Consider the following 19,370-nt stretch of genomic DNA (forward strand, 5'->3'; position numbering starts at 1 on the left):
TTGGGCTGCAATATCTGAGGCTGGTAACTCCAATGAACTTATCCTCTGCAGCAGAGGTAACTCTGGGTCTTCCACTCCTGTGGTGGTCCCTATGAGAGCCAGTTTCATCATAGCGCTTGATGTTTTTGTGTTGTTCTGTGTTCACTGACCATACCTTAAAGTAGTGATGGACTCTCGTTTCTTTGCTTATTTGAGCTGTTCTTGCCATAATATGGACTTGGTCTTTTACCAAATAAGGCTATATTCTGTATACTATCCCTACCTTGTCATATCACAACTGATTGGCTCAAACATATTAAGAAGGAAAGAAATTCCACAAAATACAATTTAACATGGCACATCTGTTAATTGAAATGCATTCCAGGTGACAACCTCATGAAGCTGGTTGAGAGAGTGCCAAGAGTGTGCAAAGCTGTCATTAAGGCTAGTGGCTACTTTAATTGAACTTTTTTTTGCGTACTACATGATTCTATATGTGTTATGTCATACAATGTAGAAAATAGTAAAATCAAAGAAAAACCCTTGAATGAGTAGGTGTCCAAATTTGACTTGTACTGTATATCAGACACACTTGGTCACGTACACACTCTTCTCATCTCTCTCACACACACTCGCAACACTATGATTGATTTATCTGGCTCCTCCTAGGTTGGTGTCTGTATCTAAACCAGCAGCACAACCATGACAAAGAGGATTTCTCTACCAGACTGACCCTCTGTGAGGAACTGAAAATCTATGGATGATGAAAAAGCACTTTGCATCAAATCGCCCCCTCAAGCTACAGACTCTATGATTGAGTGTACACACACACAAACAGAGGAATTGCCTTTGATTATTTTCTCACACACATAAAGAATGAGGACTCTTTCCAGGAACTCTATGTTATGATTGGTGGGGTCTATTTCAATCAACTCCTGACTGGCAGCCAATAACAACAGCAGGGGATGTGTGTGAGATCTGGGTGTTTGTGATTGGATGGCTCGTCGCCGATCGTCTGGAGGACACTTACTGGTGTGTGTTCTTTCCCTCTTCCCAAACACAGAGAGAGAGATGCGATGCCAGTTTCCAATGGCCTTGGACTGTGGCAATGTGTCTGACACGGATAGACAGAGGAAGAAGCCTTGATTCTTTATTTTTATTTGTTGGGCCCATGGTGCTATTCGGCATCCTTTGAAAGGCTGTCTTGTCGTGTTGGATGCTGAATGCTGAAGCCTGTCCACCCCACCCCCCCACCCCAAAGACACACACACCACCTTATCCCCACAACACATCTCTCTCACATTCACACACCAGACCGGACTTCCTTTCTGTCGACAAGAGGTGGCCAGTCAAGGCTAGTCGAGCACAGTCTCACTTCCTCCCAGAGGCTAGGGGCGTAGAGCCCAGATAATTCTGATTTGTTGAAGTCCTCTCGGAAAGTAAAATACTTCCTCTGGCCGCTCAGACTTAAAATATACTTATTCACACTCTAGATTGGATTAACTCTGTCTCCATGGCAACATGTGAGCCCTATTACGATCTCATCTTCACTCCCAAATAACCCAACCTTCAGTGCAATGTGTATTGCTCCAGTACGACCTCCAGTGTAGTGTAAACCATTGTCTTATCCCATGGCATGACGCCTAGGTACAGATCAGAACCCTGGGGTACTAGTGGAATAGCCTGGATAGGATCCCAGTCTGTTTATGCTTTATCCACTACTGTATAACTGTTGTCTGCACCCTAAAAACATCATGCATGTAAATGAAGCCATACTCGTACATTTACTTAACATTACTGCGCTAACTGAGGTAGTGTTGACATGCTCCACTAGCAAGTACTACCTCTACCTGTGCTAATGAACAAAGGGTGTGTGTGTGTGTGTTTCCTGTTTGAACCTCACAGGGTCAGCCTGGTCTCTGTCCCCCTCTAACTCCAAATGTCAGGAGGAAATGGAGCAGAAACAGTCATTGCTTTGAAGTGTGTCGTGCTGCGTCAGTCGCCGACGGCAACACGGGGGTAATTGTGTCAGTGTGCGTGGCTGAACTCTGTTTGATCGCCACGGTGATGTCACCGTATGGACTGATTTAGCCTTTTCCCAACCTGACCCTCATCATTTGATCTGAGACTTGACTAGAAACCCCTCATGTGAGTTTGACACCCCCAACACGTCCACCTCAATGTGTACTTGTGCACGACACGTCCACAACCTTCTATTACTGCTGAGTAACCGTGTGTCTGTGAGAGACCGACATGTGGTCACATCACGTCCCACGACATACCCGGGCCCGGAGCTGCGGGCCCCCTATGTAATTTGAATACCGCCCCACCGTGCCCAAGTATTAATTGTTGACGCGGGTCCATCACGTCTACGATTTGACGAGAAGATCTGTCTTTAACGTAGGCTATATGATACATGATCCCACTGATGGTTTCACCAACAAAATGTTTTTTTTTTTGCCACTACATACGTCAGCGTGATATTTTAGTGTATTGATGACAATAAATCCAATTAACTTGCTAAATAAATCATATTATTTAATAGTTTCAATGCCATGTTAAGATAATGAAATGCATTCTGGGATTCATTGTGCAAATACTCTCCAAAGCATTGTTGTTTCTGTCATCGTTGAGCTAACTATCGAGACAACGGCCGTAAAAATGAGTAAAGAGAGAAAGTCCAGAATAAAAAATTACGGATTTAAAAAGTGGAGGCCAAAAATGAGAAAGCAAAGGAGGTATCAAAATTAGTTTCATTTTTCAGATGCAGTTCAAGTGCAGCAGTTACTATCACAAGGAAAGTAACGGGAACAGAAGAGGATGTAGGTTTCTCATCGCCAGCAGCAGCTTTTAGCGGGTCAAGTGAGCCAAGGCCAAGCTGTTCCATCGTGCCAGAAGAAGCAGCTTTGACAGAGGAGAATACAGGTTGTCAGATATCGGAGGATATGACCCTGAGCACAAGCCAGGCCAGACAAGCTATCCCCGGGCGTGGAGGAAGAGGAGCAGGGCGAGGCTAGAATCGTGGCGGCTGTGGAAGTGGGATAGATGGCCTTTTTACCAATCCACCTGACGGGGCATTATGCAACAAATGTGGATGCAAAAGTTAAATGGCACGTTATTGCATTAGGCTCGTGTAAACCTACTGGCCCATTCCCAATAGATGATGAAAGGCGGTGTTTTTCCAAGTCGTACTACACCACTACAACCAAGGCTGGAATCAAGACTCTTGTGAGTGCAACCAGATGAAGATCATCAAAGGTAAGTGATTAATTGTATCGCTTTTTCTGACTTTTGTGACTCTTCTACTTGGCCTGAAAATGTTTGTATGCTTTTGTCAGCGGGGCGCTGTCCTCAGATAATTGCATGGTATGCTTTCGCCGTAAAGCCTGGATTAACAAGATGTTAATCTTTATTTTGATGTATAACACTTGTATTTTCATGAATGTTAAATATTTATGTAATTTGAATTTCGTGCTCTGCAATTTCACCGGATGTTGTCGAGGTGTGCCGCTAGCGGGACGCCTATCCTATTAATGTAACTTTCACGCTTGCATCATGTAACTTGGCGTTCAGAGGGCACTGTGAAAAGCTGAGGCAAGCCAACAGTGGGAATTTTCTCAGTATAATTGAACTGCTGTCATCCGTTAACTACCTCAGGATCCGTTAACTATCCCAGTCCTCAAATCCAAAATGAGCTGATTTAAATCTTCGCCGAGCGAGTGAAGTGTGGCCTTCAGGGAGACCCATTTTTTATTTTCTTTCTATTATGGACACCAGACCGGATGTTTCCAAAGTAGACCAGTTAATCCAAGTTCATCGCTATGTGAGATTGATAACGGATGTAAATAATGTCACCACAGATCTGACCATCACAGTTGTTTTTGGGATTTCTGGAGACTCGACATAAAATCCTGGGCAGCATAGAGGATAATGGGCTGGATATTTCAAAATGGCGTGGGCAGGGGTATGATGGAGCTGCTAACATGAGCCGGGTCTATCCGGCGTGTGCCGGCCAGAATATCAGATAAAGAGCCGCTTGCTGTTTATGTGCATTGCGCAGCGCACAATCTTAACCTGACTCTCAACAACTCTGTCAAAAATGTGCCAGAGATTAAACAGTTTTATGATACTGTTGAACTGTTATACAACTTCTTCGGGCATAGCATAAAGAGATGGTAAGTGTTGAGTGGTATTTGATTTTGCATCAGAAAAGACAATGCAACTCTAAAACGACCAGCGGGTGGGACACAGTCATCTAGATACGAGTCCCTTGACGCCCTGAGATACAGATATGGGAACGTGATGATGGCCCTCACCGAGACGGTGCAGACTAAGGTTTTAGAAAATGGTTTTAGTCTGCAGACTAAGGTTTTAGAAAATGTGAACGTTGTCTCCAAAATGCTACAGGCCGAAGACACAGACCTGCACAGGGCAGTCAGCCCACTCAAGGACATTATAGAGGTCCTGTCCGGATTCCCACAGGATTCTGTGAATGCCAAAGTCACTGCTAAGACCCTTGCCGACAAACGGGGAGCTCAGAACGCATTTGAAGACACTCGGAGGAGGAAGGCGAGGTGTCATTTTGATGTGCTATGCGAGGACGAGCGATTGTCTTCTGGGGAGAGTAGTTTTAGAGTCAACAACTTTAATGCAAAGATTGACATCGTTATCCACCAGCTGTCAAACAGATTTAAAAGTCTGCGGGCAACGTCGAGTCTGTTTGACTCCATCCATCCATCCCACTACCTTGTCCAACGCAGATGATGATGCGCTCTACGAGACCGCAGGCCTGACTGGCTGAACATCACAGCAAAGATGTATCAGCAAGCTTCCCTGGCCAATTACTCTCTATCAGGGCCTGTTTTTAAGAAGGAAATAGCAAAGCACACTATGCTGAGAGACCTGGTCAGGATGCTCTTTGTGCATTACAATTCAGTCACATTTTGGGAAGTAGTTACAGCGAAGCTCCTTTTCATGACTCTGCCTGTAACGGTAGCCAGTGCCGAGCGCTCCTTTTCCAAACTGAAAATAATTCAATCATACCTGAGGAGCAGCATGGGGCAGGAGAGACTGAGTGGATTGGCTGTTCTGTCCGTTGAAATCACCAGGGCCGGCACCATGGATTTGAATGCCTTAGTCAACGACTTCGCAGAGCTCAAGGCCCGTCGAATGTCAATCAAATGAGTGAGTAAGCTTATATTTTCTACAGGGCAGGCTGCCCAGACAGCCTATTTAAATCCAGATTTATTGAGATTAATCTACATTGCTTGTCAATCTACGACTATGCACGATCTGTCTTAGGAAACCATGTTTTGGTGCACGGCCACTGAGCCATTTCATTGTCATCATAGCCTATACGTTTAACTAGGCTATATGAGTAATTAGTAAGCACATGCGTATCATATACTGTTAAGCGACATGCTGCCATTTAAGCAGATCTGTTTGAATACTCCTCTTGATTGATTTGCTGGTGTTTTTGCTATCGGCCTCTGCAGGAGGCAGATCATTTGAAATAGCGGTATGTCAGTTTTGCCACCGTGCACGACTTCAGCGAACATGTCCTGGGTCATTAGCTGTGTTTCTGTCAAGAGATTGATCTATATACGTATGTTTTATATTATAGGCTATTGTCTATTATTTGCAGATAAAATAGTTATTTTTATGATTTTTTTGTTTGTATTTGTGCTGAATATATTGTTTTATATTGCGGCTTCTCTGGTAACAGCTTCAAATGTGCCCTTAGATTAGGTTCTGCTCTGCTGTTACAATGCTTAGTTATATTAACACACAGCCGTACCAACAAAATCATTGACATTTTAAGCGGAATATGGGTGGTGGTAGGGGCCCGTAATTGTTTTGGGGCACCTGGGCCCGTCATGATTAAGATACGCTACGGCCCCTGCTATACAACCACCTGTTCCCACAGCGAGTGCTAACGCTACGCTAGCAGAAACCATGTAGCCTCCCCACAGGGCAAATATACATCCTTTTACACACTGTGTGTGTTTCACACCAAGGCTCTGAGAGTGTTTGCACTGAAGCCATGCCAACCAAATAAACCTTAGCCACCGCTAGCTAGTGTGGTGGGTCCATAAGATGACGTTTCTCACCTACTGTAGCGGACACACACATACTTAGAAGTTAATGTCTTTGGGGGGGGGGGGGGTCTGAGAGTGTTGCTATAGTAACAGTTACTGGTACCTCGTGTGTGTGTCTCTGTGTGTTTTATTTATTTATTTATATATATATATATATATATATATATATATATATATATATATATATATATATATATATATATATATATATATATATATATATATATATATATATAAATAAAACACACAGAGACACATATATATATATATAGTTACTCATTGTGTATTTATTCCTTGTGTTATTATTTCTCTCTCTGCATTGTTGGGAATGACCTGTATGTAAGCATTTCACTGTTAGTCTACACTTACAATTTGATTTGTAAATATCATTGAGTTAACAGTGTAGTGCGTATGGACCTGGTCTGGAAGGAGTGTCTGTTACACACTGGCCCTCATGTGGCGTAGAAGCATGTAGGAGATCACCACTCCTCTTGGACTAATACGAAGTCATTGTGCAAGTTTTCTCCAACTTTCTCTCTCCCTCGCTCTGCTGTGTATCATTATATTGTATCTAATTATCAGACTGTCTGTAGGGAGCTCAACAATGCTCCTCATCAAAGACGGTTTGTTTATCTCCTCACTGCTATTCCTGGCTCCCCATGAGACCCGACGTAGTCCCTACGGAGGCTCATAAGCTGGTTATAAGCTGTCCATAGCCCCAATGCCTCCAAACACCAGGGAGGTTGGGGTTTGAGGGAGGTATCAGGGAGTTTTCTAAGGCTTGGAGCAGAGGATGGGAACTGTGTGTAGAAGAATGAAGGGTAGGTGGGGATTGGTTTCTTTTTACACCAGATCGCAGGTATAAACTAGTCATTGTCATGTTTTTCTAGTGGACTTGATCATTTTGTGTGCGTTGGGTCTAGTCTCCAGTATTCCCTTGGGGAGTAGGAAATATCACTGTTGTTTCTACACAGTAGAAGTATATCTCCTGGTTCTCTATAAATCAGTTTGTAGAGCATGGCGGTTGCAAAGCCAGGATAGTGGGTTCAATTCCTGGGACCACCCGTATGTAAAATGTATGCAGGCTTTGGATAAAAGCGTCTGCTAAATGGCATATATGATCTGTTTCTACGTTGTAGGAAACAAAGGCTCTATAATAAAGGTTGGCGAGTACAGCACATCCTCCTGGCTGTGTTCATACATACCAAGTCAGGCTAGTCATATTGTCCCGCTGTGTGTCAGCTGTGAGGATACAAACATGTAGTTACACAGTCATTTGCCTTGTGATGCATGAGGCCATGTCACAAGGGATACGTAATGTGAAACAACACAAGCTAGATAGAAACGTCCAGATAAACAACTAAGGCTTCCAGGTATCTCAGGGTCAGAGTGCTGATCAAGGATCAGGTCCCCACCTGTCCATATAACCGTATTAATTGTGCTCTAAAAGGCTAAACTGTTCCTAGAGCAGCACTTTAACTACTTCCTAAGGTAAATGATATCTGTGACCTATAACCTTTAACTTCTTGTCACACAGATTGAAGATGGACGAGGCAGAGAAGTACCAACAGAGACTGCAGGCGATCACTGTGAGTCAAGCACCTGACACACACAACCACACATACAGGCCCATGGAAACTAAGCACTGCTCCTTGCGCTGTATGTCCGTAGCTACTGAATAATTTACCCATAGTGCAGTGTGTCGCACCAGGCCGTCTCCCTCAGCCCAGTAAAACAACGCCACAGTATTTCCATGGAGACACAGTGACTGTTATAGGGTGGCCACCTCTCTATGGTGAGGGTTCCTGTGTGACAGGTTTGACCAGGTGTTCTCTTCTTTTCTTTTACATCTTCACCTCTTCTTTCTGTTTTCTCTTTATTCTCCCTCTGTTTCTATTTTCTTCCTCTTTGTTTATCACTCCACCTCTCTCTCTCGCGCCCCCTCACCCCTCCATCCTCTCTCTCTCGTGCCCCCTCACCCCTCCATCCTCTCTCGTGCCCCCTCACCCCTCCATCCTCTCTCTTCCCCCCCCCCCCTCTCTCTTGCTCCCCCCCTCTCTCTTGCTCTCCCCCCTCTCTCTTGCTCTCCCCCCTCTCTCTTGCTCTCCCCCTCTCTCTTGCTCTCCCCCTCTCTCTTGCTCTCCCCCCTCTCTCTTGCTCTCTCCTCCCTCTCTTGCTCTCCCCCCTCTCTCTCCCTCTCTCTTGCTCTCTCCTCCCTCTCTCTCGCTCTCTCCCCTCTCTCTCAGGAGAAGCGTCGTCTGCAGGAGGAACAGGAGAGGGCCAAGAGGGAGATGGAGGAGGAGCGGCTGAGGCTACAGCAGCTCAAGGTGACACACACACACACACACACTCTGAAGGTCTGACCATCACCCTCTCACTGTCCCCGGCCCGTCACCCCTCTCACTGTCCCCGGCCCGTCACCCCTCTCACTGTCCCCGGCCCGTCACCCCTCTCACTGTCCCCGGCCCGTCACCCCTCTCACTGTCCCCGGCCCGTCACCACCTCTCACTGTCCCCGACCCGTCACCCCTCTCACTATGTAGGACTATTTATTCTGAAGTGTAACGTCAATTGGTCAGAAAAGTGACCACATACACTCAGAGACACAGGCTCTCTCTGTGAATATGGTGGTGGATGCTGGACAGAACCCCCACACTCATTCTTCTTTCCCCACAAATGTAGAATGTAGCCATAATGTTGTTCCGCCAAAACTCTGTACGGACTCATTCCAGCTTGTTAGCAAGGGGCTTACTTCAGTTCCAAACTCCATTCCAAGCAACACACAACTCCTAGTCTACTTGAGAACACACACACCCTTCCTGAAACGGCCTGCCAGAGTTTGGAGGTTTGGCCTTCCTTCACTAGAATGGTGTGCGTGTGTTTACGTGCTCTGCTCTCTGCACTGGACGGATCCATTGTTTTCACACCACTTCCAGATTGGCGTTCCCACTGCCCTGGGGCGCATTCCTCAAATCCTTGCTTTTGTACACCCAATGAGGAACTGGTTTCAGGTGACTGGTCTGCCTTAGTCTGCTATCTGGATCCACCTCCAAGAATGATTTCCCCAACCACCCTTATGAGGCTAAATTGTAACGAACTTGCATAAACCACCGTTTTTGGTTGGCTAACTTCTAGCCTACAATAACGCCTCTTGTCTGCAACTGTACTGTATCGACTACCGAAGGAACAAACCCTGCTCTGTACTCCTCAGAGGTAAAGGTAGTATTGACCTCTCAATGGCTGTCACCAGAAGTGGTCTCTAGACCCAGACACAGCTTTAAAAGGGCTATTAAAGTGGCCTAACATGAAGAAGAAGAAGCCACGCAATGCTAACTGCAAAGTCCACTCAGTGAAATGCATTTAAATGGACCGTTTTAAAGAGGTCGTCTATTAAGGGAACAGACTCATTGAAGCGGCATACTCTGAAGGTAGTGTAAAAAGTAGCCTATAAAGTTGCTGCCTCGCAGTTCAACAGAGGTACTTTAGCCTTCTAATTGTTATAATCATGTAACCTGATCTGATTGTAGTCCTCTGGGGGAAGGGGGTGGACTGTTTTCTTTTCAGCCACTCTTGGAGGACGATGGGTATTTCTTAATTATGCAAAAAGTTGTGAGGGTGTCCGCACTCAAAAAGATGTCTCATAAAGCTTACTGTATTTCAATAATAGATGACTATTTTCCCTGCGTCGGGGATAGCGTGCACAGGTGTTTCGTCTTTGCAGCCTTCTTCAGTACCTACACACTGTAAAGCCGAAACGTCTGTGTACTCTATCCCTGATGCAGTGAAAATACATACTACATTTAATTATAAAATAATAAGGTTTATGCGACATCTTTTTGAGTACGGACCCATCACATCTTTTTACTTATCTGAATTTCTGGGTTTTCCCCACCACTCAAACTTCTGGCCCTCTTGATTAGGTATTTCTTAGAATGAGAAAACAATACATTTAATTGAACTTCATATTAGTCCTGTTGGGTTAGAGGGAGGTGTTCTGCAAACACACATTTTGGCACTCTGAGAGGACCTGTGCCGCTACAGAAACAGGAAGGAAGTGCTCTCTGCAGACTTCCTGTCAGTGCTCTGCTGTGCATTTCACCTTCAGCTGAGGTGGTGAGAGGGGGCCAGCGGAGAGGAGTGGTGGGATAGGAAGGGAGTGGTGGGATAGGAGAGACCCTGTGTTCCAATTCGTTACCTTGCTCGCAAAAGCGTACACTCATTCACTCCCCGTCATGCATTTAAAAGCATTGGATTGGTGTAAGCATAGGCTAGTAATCTTAAATCGATAAGGTGAAGTGAGCAAGTGCACACTTGGGGCAGAAAGGAGTGTGTTCCTGTCCGAATGTATGGGATATGGGATGGGACACCTGCTGAGGGCTTTATTGAAGTGTTAAAGGGATGGGACACCTGTTGAGGGCTTTATCGAAGTGTTAAAGGGATGGGACACCTGTTGAGCGGCTATTGAAAGGAAGTGGAGTGGGGAATGAGGTCTAATAGAGAGATGTGACCTAAGCTGATTGGATGGGGAGGTTTAAAGGTCACAGCCACCGGCTGACACCATAACAATAGTGTGTGAGAATGAAGACAAACCTGTCAGATTTAAAGACAATGCCATGTTGCATTAAGCTCATGTTGTGTCTGAGTAGGAGTGCATGATTTGGATGATGCCTATGACGTTGACAATGTTGACTGACATGCTTTTCTTTCTCTCCTTGTGTCCTCCCTCTCCCTGTGTCCTCCCTCCCTCCCTCCCTCTCTCCATGTGCCCTCCATATGTCCTTCCTCCCTCCCTCTCTCCCTGTGTCCTCCCTCCCTCAATCTCTTCCTGTGTCCTCCCTCCCTCTCTCGCGCTTTCTTTCTCCATCCAGAGGAAGTCTCTTAGAGACCAGTGGCTGATGGACGGCCCCTCTTCCCCCACATCCTCAGAGCCTCGTTCCCCGCTGTGGGGCTCCCAGGCCCAGGAGATGGAGCAACACATAGACAAGTTGGAATCTCCTATTATATACCTCATACTCACTACATTACTTGTATAGGGCTACTTGTATACTCACTACATTACCTGTATAGGGCTACCTGTATACTCACCACATTACCTGTATAGCACTACCTGTATACTCACCACATTACCTGTATATGGCTACCTGTATACTCACTACATTACCTGTATAGGGCTACCTGTATACTCACCACATTACCTGTATAGGGATACCTGTATACTCACTACATTACCTGTATAGGGCTATCTGTATACTCACCACGTTACCTGTATAGGGATAGATACTTACTAGATGCTCTCAATGCTTGGTTCACACCATAGATACCATACTCACCACACTTTCTTTCTAGGTCTTTCTATACTCTCAACTCCTATCTGTGTTGTGCTGTACATGCAGTGTGTTTGTAGGAGGCCAGCCTCACCTCATAGTCTACACAGTAGCTGTATGAAGACTCTTATTCTCTAAGACATTCTATACTCTCCATGTTGTCTGTCTAGGGTTGTGGCTGTTTGTTAGATCCCAGCTTCAGATTATACACACACCTCTGACCTTAGTGGTTATAGTCTCTGCACCCCGTAGGGGTTATAGTCTCTGCACCTCGTAGGGGTTATAGTCTCTACACCTCGTAGGGGTTATAGTCTCTACACCTCGTAGGGGTTATAGTCTCTACACCTCATAGGGGTTATAGTCTCTACACCTCATAGGGGTTATAGTCTCTACACCTCGTAGGGGTTATAGTATCTGCACCTCGTAGGGGTTATAGTCTCTGCACCTCGTAGGGGTTATAGTCTCTGCACCTCGTAGGGGTTATAGTCTCTGCACCTCGTAGCGGTTATAGTCTCTGCACCTCGTAGGGGTTATAGTCTCTACACCTCGTAGGGGTTATAATCTCTACACCTCGTAGGGGTTATAGTATCTGCACCTCGTAGGGGTTATAGTCTCTACACCTCGTAGGGGTTATAGTCTCTACACCTCGTAGGGGTTATAGTCTCTGCACCTCGTAGGAGTTATAGTCTCTACACCTCGTAGGGGTTATAGTCTCTACACCTCGTAGGGGTTATAGTCTCTACACCTCGTAGGGGTTATAGTCTCTACACCTCGTAGGGGTTATAGTCTCTACACCTCGTAGGGGTTATAGTCTCTACACCTCGTAGGGGTTATAGTCTCTACACCTCGTAGGGGTTATAGTCTCTACACCTCGTAGGGGTTATAGTCTCTACACCTCGTAGGGGTTATAGTCTCTACACCTCGTAGGGGTTATAGTCTCTGCACCTCGTAGGGGTTATAGTCTCTGCACCTCGTAGGGGTTATAGTCTCTGCACCTCGTAGGGGTTATAGTCTCTGCACCTCGTAGGGGTTATAGTCTCTGCACCTCGTAGGGGTTATAGTCTCTGCACCTCGTAGGGGTTATAGTCTCTGCACCTCGTAGGGGTTATAGTCTCTGCACCTCGTAGAGGTTATAGTCTCTACACCTCGTAGGGGTTATAGTCTCTACACCTCGTAGGGGTTATAGTCTCTACACCTCGTAGGGGTTATAGTCTTTGCACCTCGTATGGGTTATAGTCTCTGCACCTCGTAGGGGTTATAGTCTCTGCACCTCGTAGGGGTTATAGTCTCTGCACCTCGTAGGGGTTATAGTCTCTACACCTCGTAGGGGTTATAGTCTCTGCACCTCGTAGGGGTTATAGTCTCTACACCTCGTAGGGGTTATAGTCTCTGCACCTCGTAGGGGTTATAGTCTCTACACCTCGTAGGGGTTATAGTCTCTGCACCTCGTAGTGGTTATAGTCTCTGCACCTCGTAGGGGTTATAGTCTCTACACTTCGTAGGGGTTATAGTCTCTGCACCTCGTAGGGGTTATAGTCTCTGCACCTCGTAGGGGTTATAGTCTCTGCACCTCGTAGTGGTTATAGTCTCTGCACCTCGTAGTGGTTATAGTCTCTGCACCTCGTAGGGGTTATAGTCTACACCTCGTAGTGGTTATAGTCTCTACACCTCGTAGGGGTTATAGTCTCTGCACCTCGTAGAGGTTATAGTCTACACCTCGTAGTGGTTATAGTCTCTACACCTCGTAGGGGTTATAGTCTCTGCACCTCGTAGGGGTTATAGTCTCTGCACCTCGTAGGGGTTATAGTCTCTGCACCTCGTAGAGGTTATAGTCTACACCTCGTAGTGGTTATAGTCTCTACACCTCGTAGGGGTTATAGTCTCTACACCTCGTAGGGGTTATAGTCTCTGCACCTCGTAGGGGTTATAGTCTCTACACCTCGTAGTGGTTATAGTCTCTGCACCTCGTAGGGGTTATAGTCTCTGCACCTCGTAGTGGTTATAGTCTCTGCACCTCGTAGTGTATTTGCATGTATTGTAAGTTTCTTATAGCACTACCTTTTTATCAATGTGAGGTTAAAAGTGAATGGTTTGTTCTGGCTGAGGTTGGAACCGAACGCTAAAGAACTGTGTGTCTGTGTGTGTGTCAGGTTGCAGACAGAGAGTCAACGGTTAGCGGAGGAGGAGGAGAAACTGGAGCAGCAGCTGGAAGATGGCCGAGCTGTGAGTGACACACACACTATGTCTTACTATACTTGTGAAGACCTTTTGGGGACCAACAATTGATTCACATTTTTCCCCTAAACTCTAATTCAAAGCCGAAAAATATATTTTTTACAAGTCAGGACTGGCCTCACTTGGTTTACTACTCTTGTGAGGACATCTGGCACTAAAATGTGCACACCTACACACACCTACACACACCTACACACACCTACAGACACCTACAGACACCTACAGACACCTACAGACACCTACACACACCTACACACACCTACACACACCTACACACACCTACAGACACATAGAGAATTAGGATGGCCAAGCTGTGAGTAACGCACACAAACACTCACTGATGCACGCAGACCAATTGAATGGGTAGAATACATGCTAGAACAAGCAGCCCCGATCATTACGTCCGTTCTTCCCACCAGTCCTGACCGACGAGGCTCCTTTCGGAGGAATAATACATTTTCCCATAATAATACGTTCATGCAGCTTTGATGTAGCCCCTCTCGTTCAGAAGTAGGAGCTTTACCAAGACCAAGCCCTCCGTGCATCAACAATGTACCACTTAGACGTGTGTAATCGCTCCACCTCAAGGCAACCGCGACTGTTTACCTCAGAATGACCTTGTATTTTACAACAAAGAATTCTCCTCCTCTTCAATTCTTTTGTTTTGTATTTCTTCTCCTAACCTTTGATTTTAGAGGTTGTAGAGACGGGAATCACACACCGAGCGTGTTGTTTAGTCTCGTAGCCAAGGAGCAGACCTGTGAAGGTTGACTCGTATGATAGTGGGGGTTTTTGTGGCATGGCAGAGATGGGACTACCCTCAACACTGGGCTTTTGATTTTAAAGGTTGACTCGGTGATCTGACGTAGAAGCAGAAAGTAAACGGCATAGTGGGTCAATTTCCGTAACAACTAAGAGCGCTGAAGCGCGAGGCTCAACTTCTATGCTGTTTCGGTGCCCTGGCTACCAGGCTGTAACTGAGAGAACCCCGTACACACGCGCAGATACTGTGTGAGAGGGAAGTCTTTGCATCTCACTCATCTCAATATCTGCGGTGCTGCTTGTGGCAACGTCATTTCACTGAGTCTACCTTTTTAAAGTAGGGATATTAGGTATTGAGTAGTCGCTGGTGGAGGGTGGGCCCTAAAGTCTCATTAGCTCCCTCTTGTGGGTTGAAAATGCGTGAACGACATTGCTCATCTACCCTTTTTATAATGGCATTCCTCATCTAGGGTCACGGTTACAACTTGAGACTGAAAAGAATAAAAGAATGGCATGTGGTTGGAGTGTCTAACCCCGCCCCTGTCTGTCTCCTCCAATAGAATGCAGCGGTGGTGGTGGAGGCTACAGCAGGTAGGTGTCACCCGTCTCTGAATGAATGAGCGACTGTCTAGCTGTCACCACCGGTTACTGTTGGCAACCGCTGGTAGCGGTCGTTGTTCCACTAGCTTGAGATTACTTGACCCAATCAATTGAATTGTTGAAAGATAAAAGAATACGTCTTTGTTTCTGCTTGAGTTGGTAATGAATGTGATGTGGGGTAAAAAGACATCGTAAATAACCCAATAGATTTGAACAGAATCGGGACAGTTGAATGTTGAATGGTGGGCTTAATAAACACTGATTTTAAAAAGAGTCTTATTTCCATATATTCCCACAGAAGCAGACCAAGCAGTTATCTTGGAGAATGGACAGGAAGAAGTAGAGGCTGAATCCGGTAAGGGGTTAACAATGTTACCTTCATCTCTCCTTACTCTGAATCAACTGAAATGGGTTCTAGTCCCAGAAGACACTACAGACTGTACTGGCCTTTGATGGTATTTGTATTACAAAGGCAATACGTTGTATTCATTCGTCAGTGGAAGTTCATACATGCATACAGTATCTATGCATTTGAATGAGATGGAATACATATAAATTGATGCTGATGAAGAATCTCATGTGTGACGTTATCAGGGGAAAGCATAGAAATAGAATTTCTAGAACGTGAAAATTCCTTTAGACCACTGCTGTTTGGCTGCACCATGATGGGTCTAGTAATTCTATTTCTATGGGGCAAAGAGCACACAACACAAGCCAAGTCAGTGGAAATGTTCTGGTTGGTTAGATTCAGGGTCACAGGGATGGGCAACATGCCTTTGGCTTGGTGCTGAAATGTCACTCCTATCATTAGGACCTTCTGTCATGAGTCCAGAACAGCGTTGATTCTGGAAGCTGCTCTCTCTTCACTTCTTTTGGATTTCTAATATCACTCGTCCCATTGGCTGGCCTCTTTTTTCTTGTCTTTCTCCTTTACTCTCCATAACTTTCTCCAAGTTTCTACAAATGTTCCACTCTCCTGCTTCTTCCGTGCTCACTATTCTAGCTGGACTTTCCAGAGCTTGGTAAGATTAATGTGCATCCTTGCCAAGGGTCTTGCTGATAGAAGACTGGGAAGATGATTGAAACATTTCCTAACTATGATCTGTCTGTCTTGTCACAGTTTTAGGAACAGTTGAGGCAGCACTATTGGAACGAGCTGAGATCCTCACCAATGGGAGAGGAGAGGGGGAGGGGCAAGCTGCTACCCACAATGCATCAGAGGAAGGCGGACTGCACAACAGCACCAACGGTCCAGTGACAGTCGTCCCTGAAGATGGTGCCATTACCATGACGTTCCTGGGGCTCATGGAGGCGGAGCCAGGCGAGGCTCCGGTAATCGAGGAAGGAGGACTGATCATGATGCGAGCGGAGCGAGTGATTATCAATGACGATGGAGACGAGCTGGCAAATGATCTTTCCTCTACGGGTCAGGAACAGGAAGTAGACTCAGCCGTGTCCAATCAGAGGTCAGAATCTCCTGAGGAAGGAGGAATTGAGGAGACGAAACCAGAGACAACTCCTGAAGAGTCCTCAGAAGTAGCAAAAGAGACTGAGACAGAGGCAGACACAGTAACCAGAGGTTTAGGAGAAGGACAGATGGACACCGTAACTAGAGATTTAGGAGAAGGACAGATGGACACAGTAACCGGAGATTTAGGAGAAGGACAGATGGACACAGTAATAGGAGATTTAGGAGAAGGACAGATGGACACAGTAATAGGAGATTTAGGAGAAAGACAGATGGAGGGTGTGGGAAACAGTGGTGGAGAGGAAGAGGCGCAGCCAGTAGAGGAAGCTCCTGTGTCTGACTTGCAGGCCCCAGATGATGGCGTTGTGGCTGCCGTTCCCGTCTACTCTGAGACCTTACTCACCCCCAGGCCCGACGCAGAGGGAGAGGCTGCAGGCGAGCCGGCAGAGGGCGATGTGGAAGTGAAGACTGAAGTGGAAGTCAAGGGGGAAGAGGAGGCCTCGCTGGCCCCAGAATCAGCCATCCTCCCTGGGGGCCAGTTCCTGGAGGTGTCCCTAGTGGAGCCCCGGACTGAGCCAGAGCAGGAGCCCCTGCTGTTCCCATCCAAGGCCCAGACCCTGGCCTTGGGGGAGCAGGCTCCAGCCACCCCAGAGACACTGACCGCTACCAGGGGAGAGGCGGAGGGAGGGGTCGATATGGCTCCCAAACGCAAGACCTGCCAGTGCTGCTCTGTCATGTGATCAATCATTTCGTTCGCTCTCTATCTCTCTACCAAATTCTCCAATGCTTTCTCTGTGTAATACTACAAGAGGGACTTGAGTCTGCCTCTAACACTGTGAATGATGGTGTTATTACTGAAGTGCCTTGTGGATCTCCTTCCCTAAGGGTATAGCTCAGTTACCCATCCAGAGGAACCTGGGTTTTGTTCAGTAGGGCGAAGTGCTTTGAAATGAAAATTCAAAACCAGTGTTTTTCTTATTGGACCAGGTCCAGGTAGGCCCTCCCTGTTCGAGTCAGTTTTTTTTATTTTGATGAACACAACCCTGATGAACACAACCCTGATGAACACAACCCTGATGAACACAACCCTGATGAACACAACCCTGATGAACTCAAGTTTTTTTCCTAATGAACACAACCCTGTCAGCCTTGCCTGTGTTACTGTTGGCTGGTACTGAGAATGAAAGACCAGTCTTGATCCATTATGCTGTATCTGTGTATCCACCCTACTATTCACACAGAACCTGCTTTAAACTGAACTGTGCAGGCTGTGATAGGAATTCTGTTTGGGGGGGCGCTTATGTGTGTTTTTAGTGAATTATTTTACAAGGGAAATGCTTATCGAAGGCCCTTATCTTATTTTGTCCAATGCAAGGCCTGAGGATTGAATCATGACCAGTACAGTAGGTATGTGTCAAAGGCCTGAGGGTTGAATCATGACCAGTACAGTAGGTATGTGTCACAAATGAAACCCTAGTCCTAACAAAGTGCTCTACTGTTGCCCATGGTCTATGGTCTCTGGTTGAAAGTAGGTCACTGACTGTACAAAACATTAGGAACACCTACTCTTTCCATGACAGACTGACCAGGTGAAAGCTATGATCCCTTATTGATGTCACTTGTTAAATCCACTTGCACATGGATTGTGCATGTGTGCCATTGAGGGTCAATGGGCAATCAACCTATTGAAATGCCTTTGCACAGGGTTTGGTAACAGGTGTCAGGCGCACCGGTTTCAGTGTTAAGAACTGCAACAGCTCCAACCAACTTGACACAACTGTGGGAAGCATTGGAGTCAACATTTCTCAATCTTATTTTGGTCCATTATCAATTGTTAAAGGGAAAGTATGTTTTTATATCTAAATTCTATGCATTTTATTTTCTCAGTGTATTTTCCATAGAATACAAACAGTGCTCTGACATGTATATAGCCACCATGAAATCAAGTGGGAGGGGGGTTTATGCATATCTTTCTTTCAACAGGATACTTTTGAACTAATCAATAATGGTTTAGTGATTAAACTGACACTTGTGAAATATTATTTGATGTCCTGTCTCCTGTCTCACCATTTGTCAACATTGGACAATGAAAAACTACCATGTTGCTCCATTCTAAGCTAAAACACACAGATTATGGAGTAACCTTTGACGGGAAGAGTCCAAACACACAACGGTGCATCCCAAATGGCACCCCGCTCCCTTCATAGTGCACTACCCTTGACCAGGTCCCTTGGGCACTACCTTTGACCAGGGCTCTTGAGCATTAGGGTGCCATTTGGGATGCAGACACTAACTTTTTCCCACACAGGCTTTTGCCACACCAGTGCTCTGAACATAGCAAAGGTCAATTGTATTTTATAAACTGTGTGGTTTGTGCCCTGGATGCTGATTGTCTGATCGCTGTGGCATATCAGACCGTATAGCACGGGTATGACAAAACCAGTCATTTGTTTCCTTGGTAACCAGTTTATAATAGCAATAAGACACCTCAGGGGTTTGTGGTATGTGGCCAATATATCATGGCCTGTATCCAGGCACTCCGTGTTGATTCGTGCATAAGAACAGCCTTTAGCTGTGGTATATTGGCCAAATACCACACCCCTCTCGTGCCTTATTACTTAAGTATACTATACCAGATCACTGGTTCAAATGAGCACACAACTGTACATGAGATGAGCATTAAAAAAAGCTTTTTTTATTTTGCAATCCTGGAATTTGCCATAGAAAATAGTCATTTTCCTGGCACTCTACAACTGTGCAACTTTCTGACATTTGAAGAACATTTCACCATAGCAGGACAGCAGAGCTTTGACTGGACCCCTCTATCCCAGCACCAGTGTTCTATACACACAGACACATCAATGAAGTATATGATATAGAAATACAAGAGAAATACAAGAGAAAT

The 19,370-nt window shown here is 45.8% G+C and overlaps 1 protein-coding gene across 4 annotated transcripts in view; it reads left to right on the forward strand.

Annotated features, from left to right (window-relative positions):
* The window catches only part of LOC110487277 (paralemmin-1), a 30,242-nt gene extending 11,730 nt beyond the window's left edge, over nt 1–18,512 (forward strand). For 2 of the 4 annotated variants that reach the window (XM_036949322.1, XM_036949321.1), the window contains exons 2-8: nt 7,615–7,666; nt 8,324–8,404; nt 10,945–11,060; nt 13,551–13,623; nt 14,958–14,988; nt 15,296–15,352; nt 16,118–18,512. In XM_036949322.1, the coding sequence (XP_036805217.1) occupies nt 7,622–7,666; nt 8,324–8,404; nt 10,945–11,060; nt 13,551–13,623; nt 14,958–14,988; nt 15,296–15,352; nt 16,118–17,205 (1,491 nt within the window). In that variant the 5' untranslated portion in view covers nt 7,615–7,621 and the 3' untranslated portion in view covers nt 17,206–18,512. Of the gene's footprint in view, nt 1–7,614; nt 7,667–8,323; nt 8,405–9,006; nt 9,505–10,944; nt 11,061–13,550; nt 13,624–14,957; nt 14,989–15,295; nt 15,353–16,117 lie in introns of those variants that run through there. The other 2 variants (XR_005036865.1, XM_036949323.1) reach the window with 2 other exon arrangements.
* The last annotated feature ends 858 nt before the right edge of the window (nt 18,513–19,370 follow it).

The sequence above is a fragment of the Oncorhynchus mykiss genome, chromosome 17 (assembly GCF_013265735.2).
Source record: "Oncorhynchus mykiss isolate Arlee chromosome 17, USDA_OmykA_1.1, whole genome shotgun sequence".
In the NCBI taxonomy this organism is placed as follows: Eukaryota; Metazoa; Chordata; class Actinopteri; order Salmoniformes; family Salmonidae; genus Oncorhynchus; species Oncorhynchus mykiss.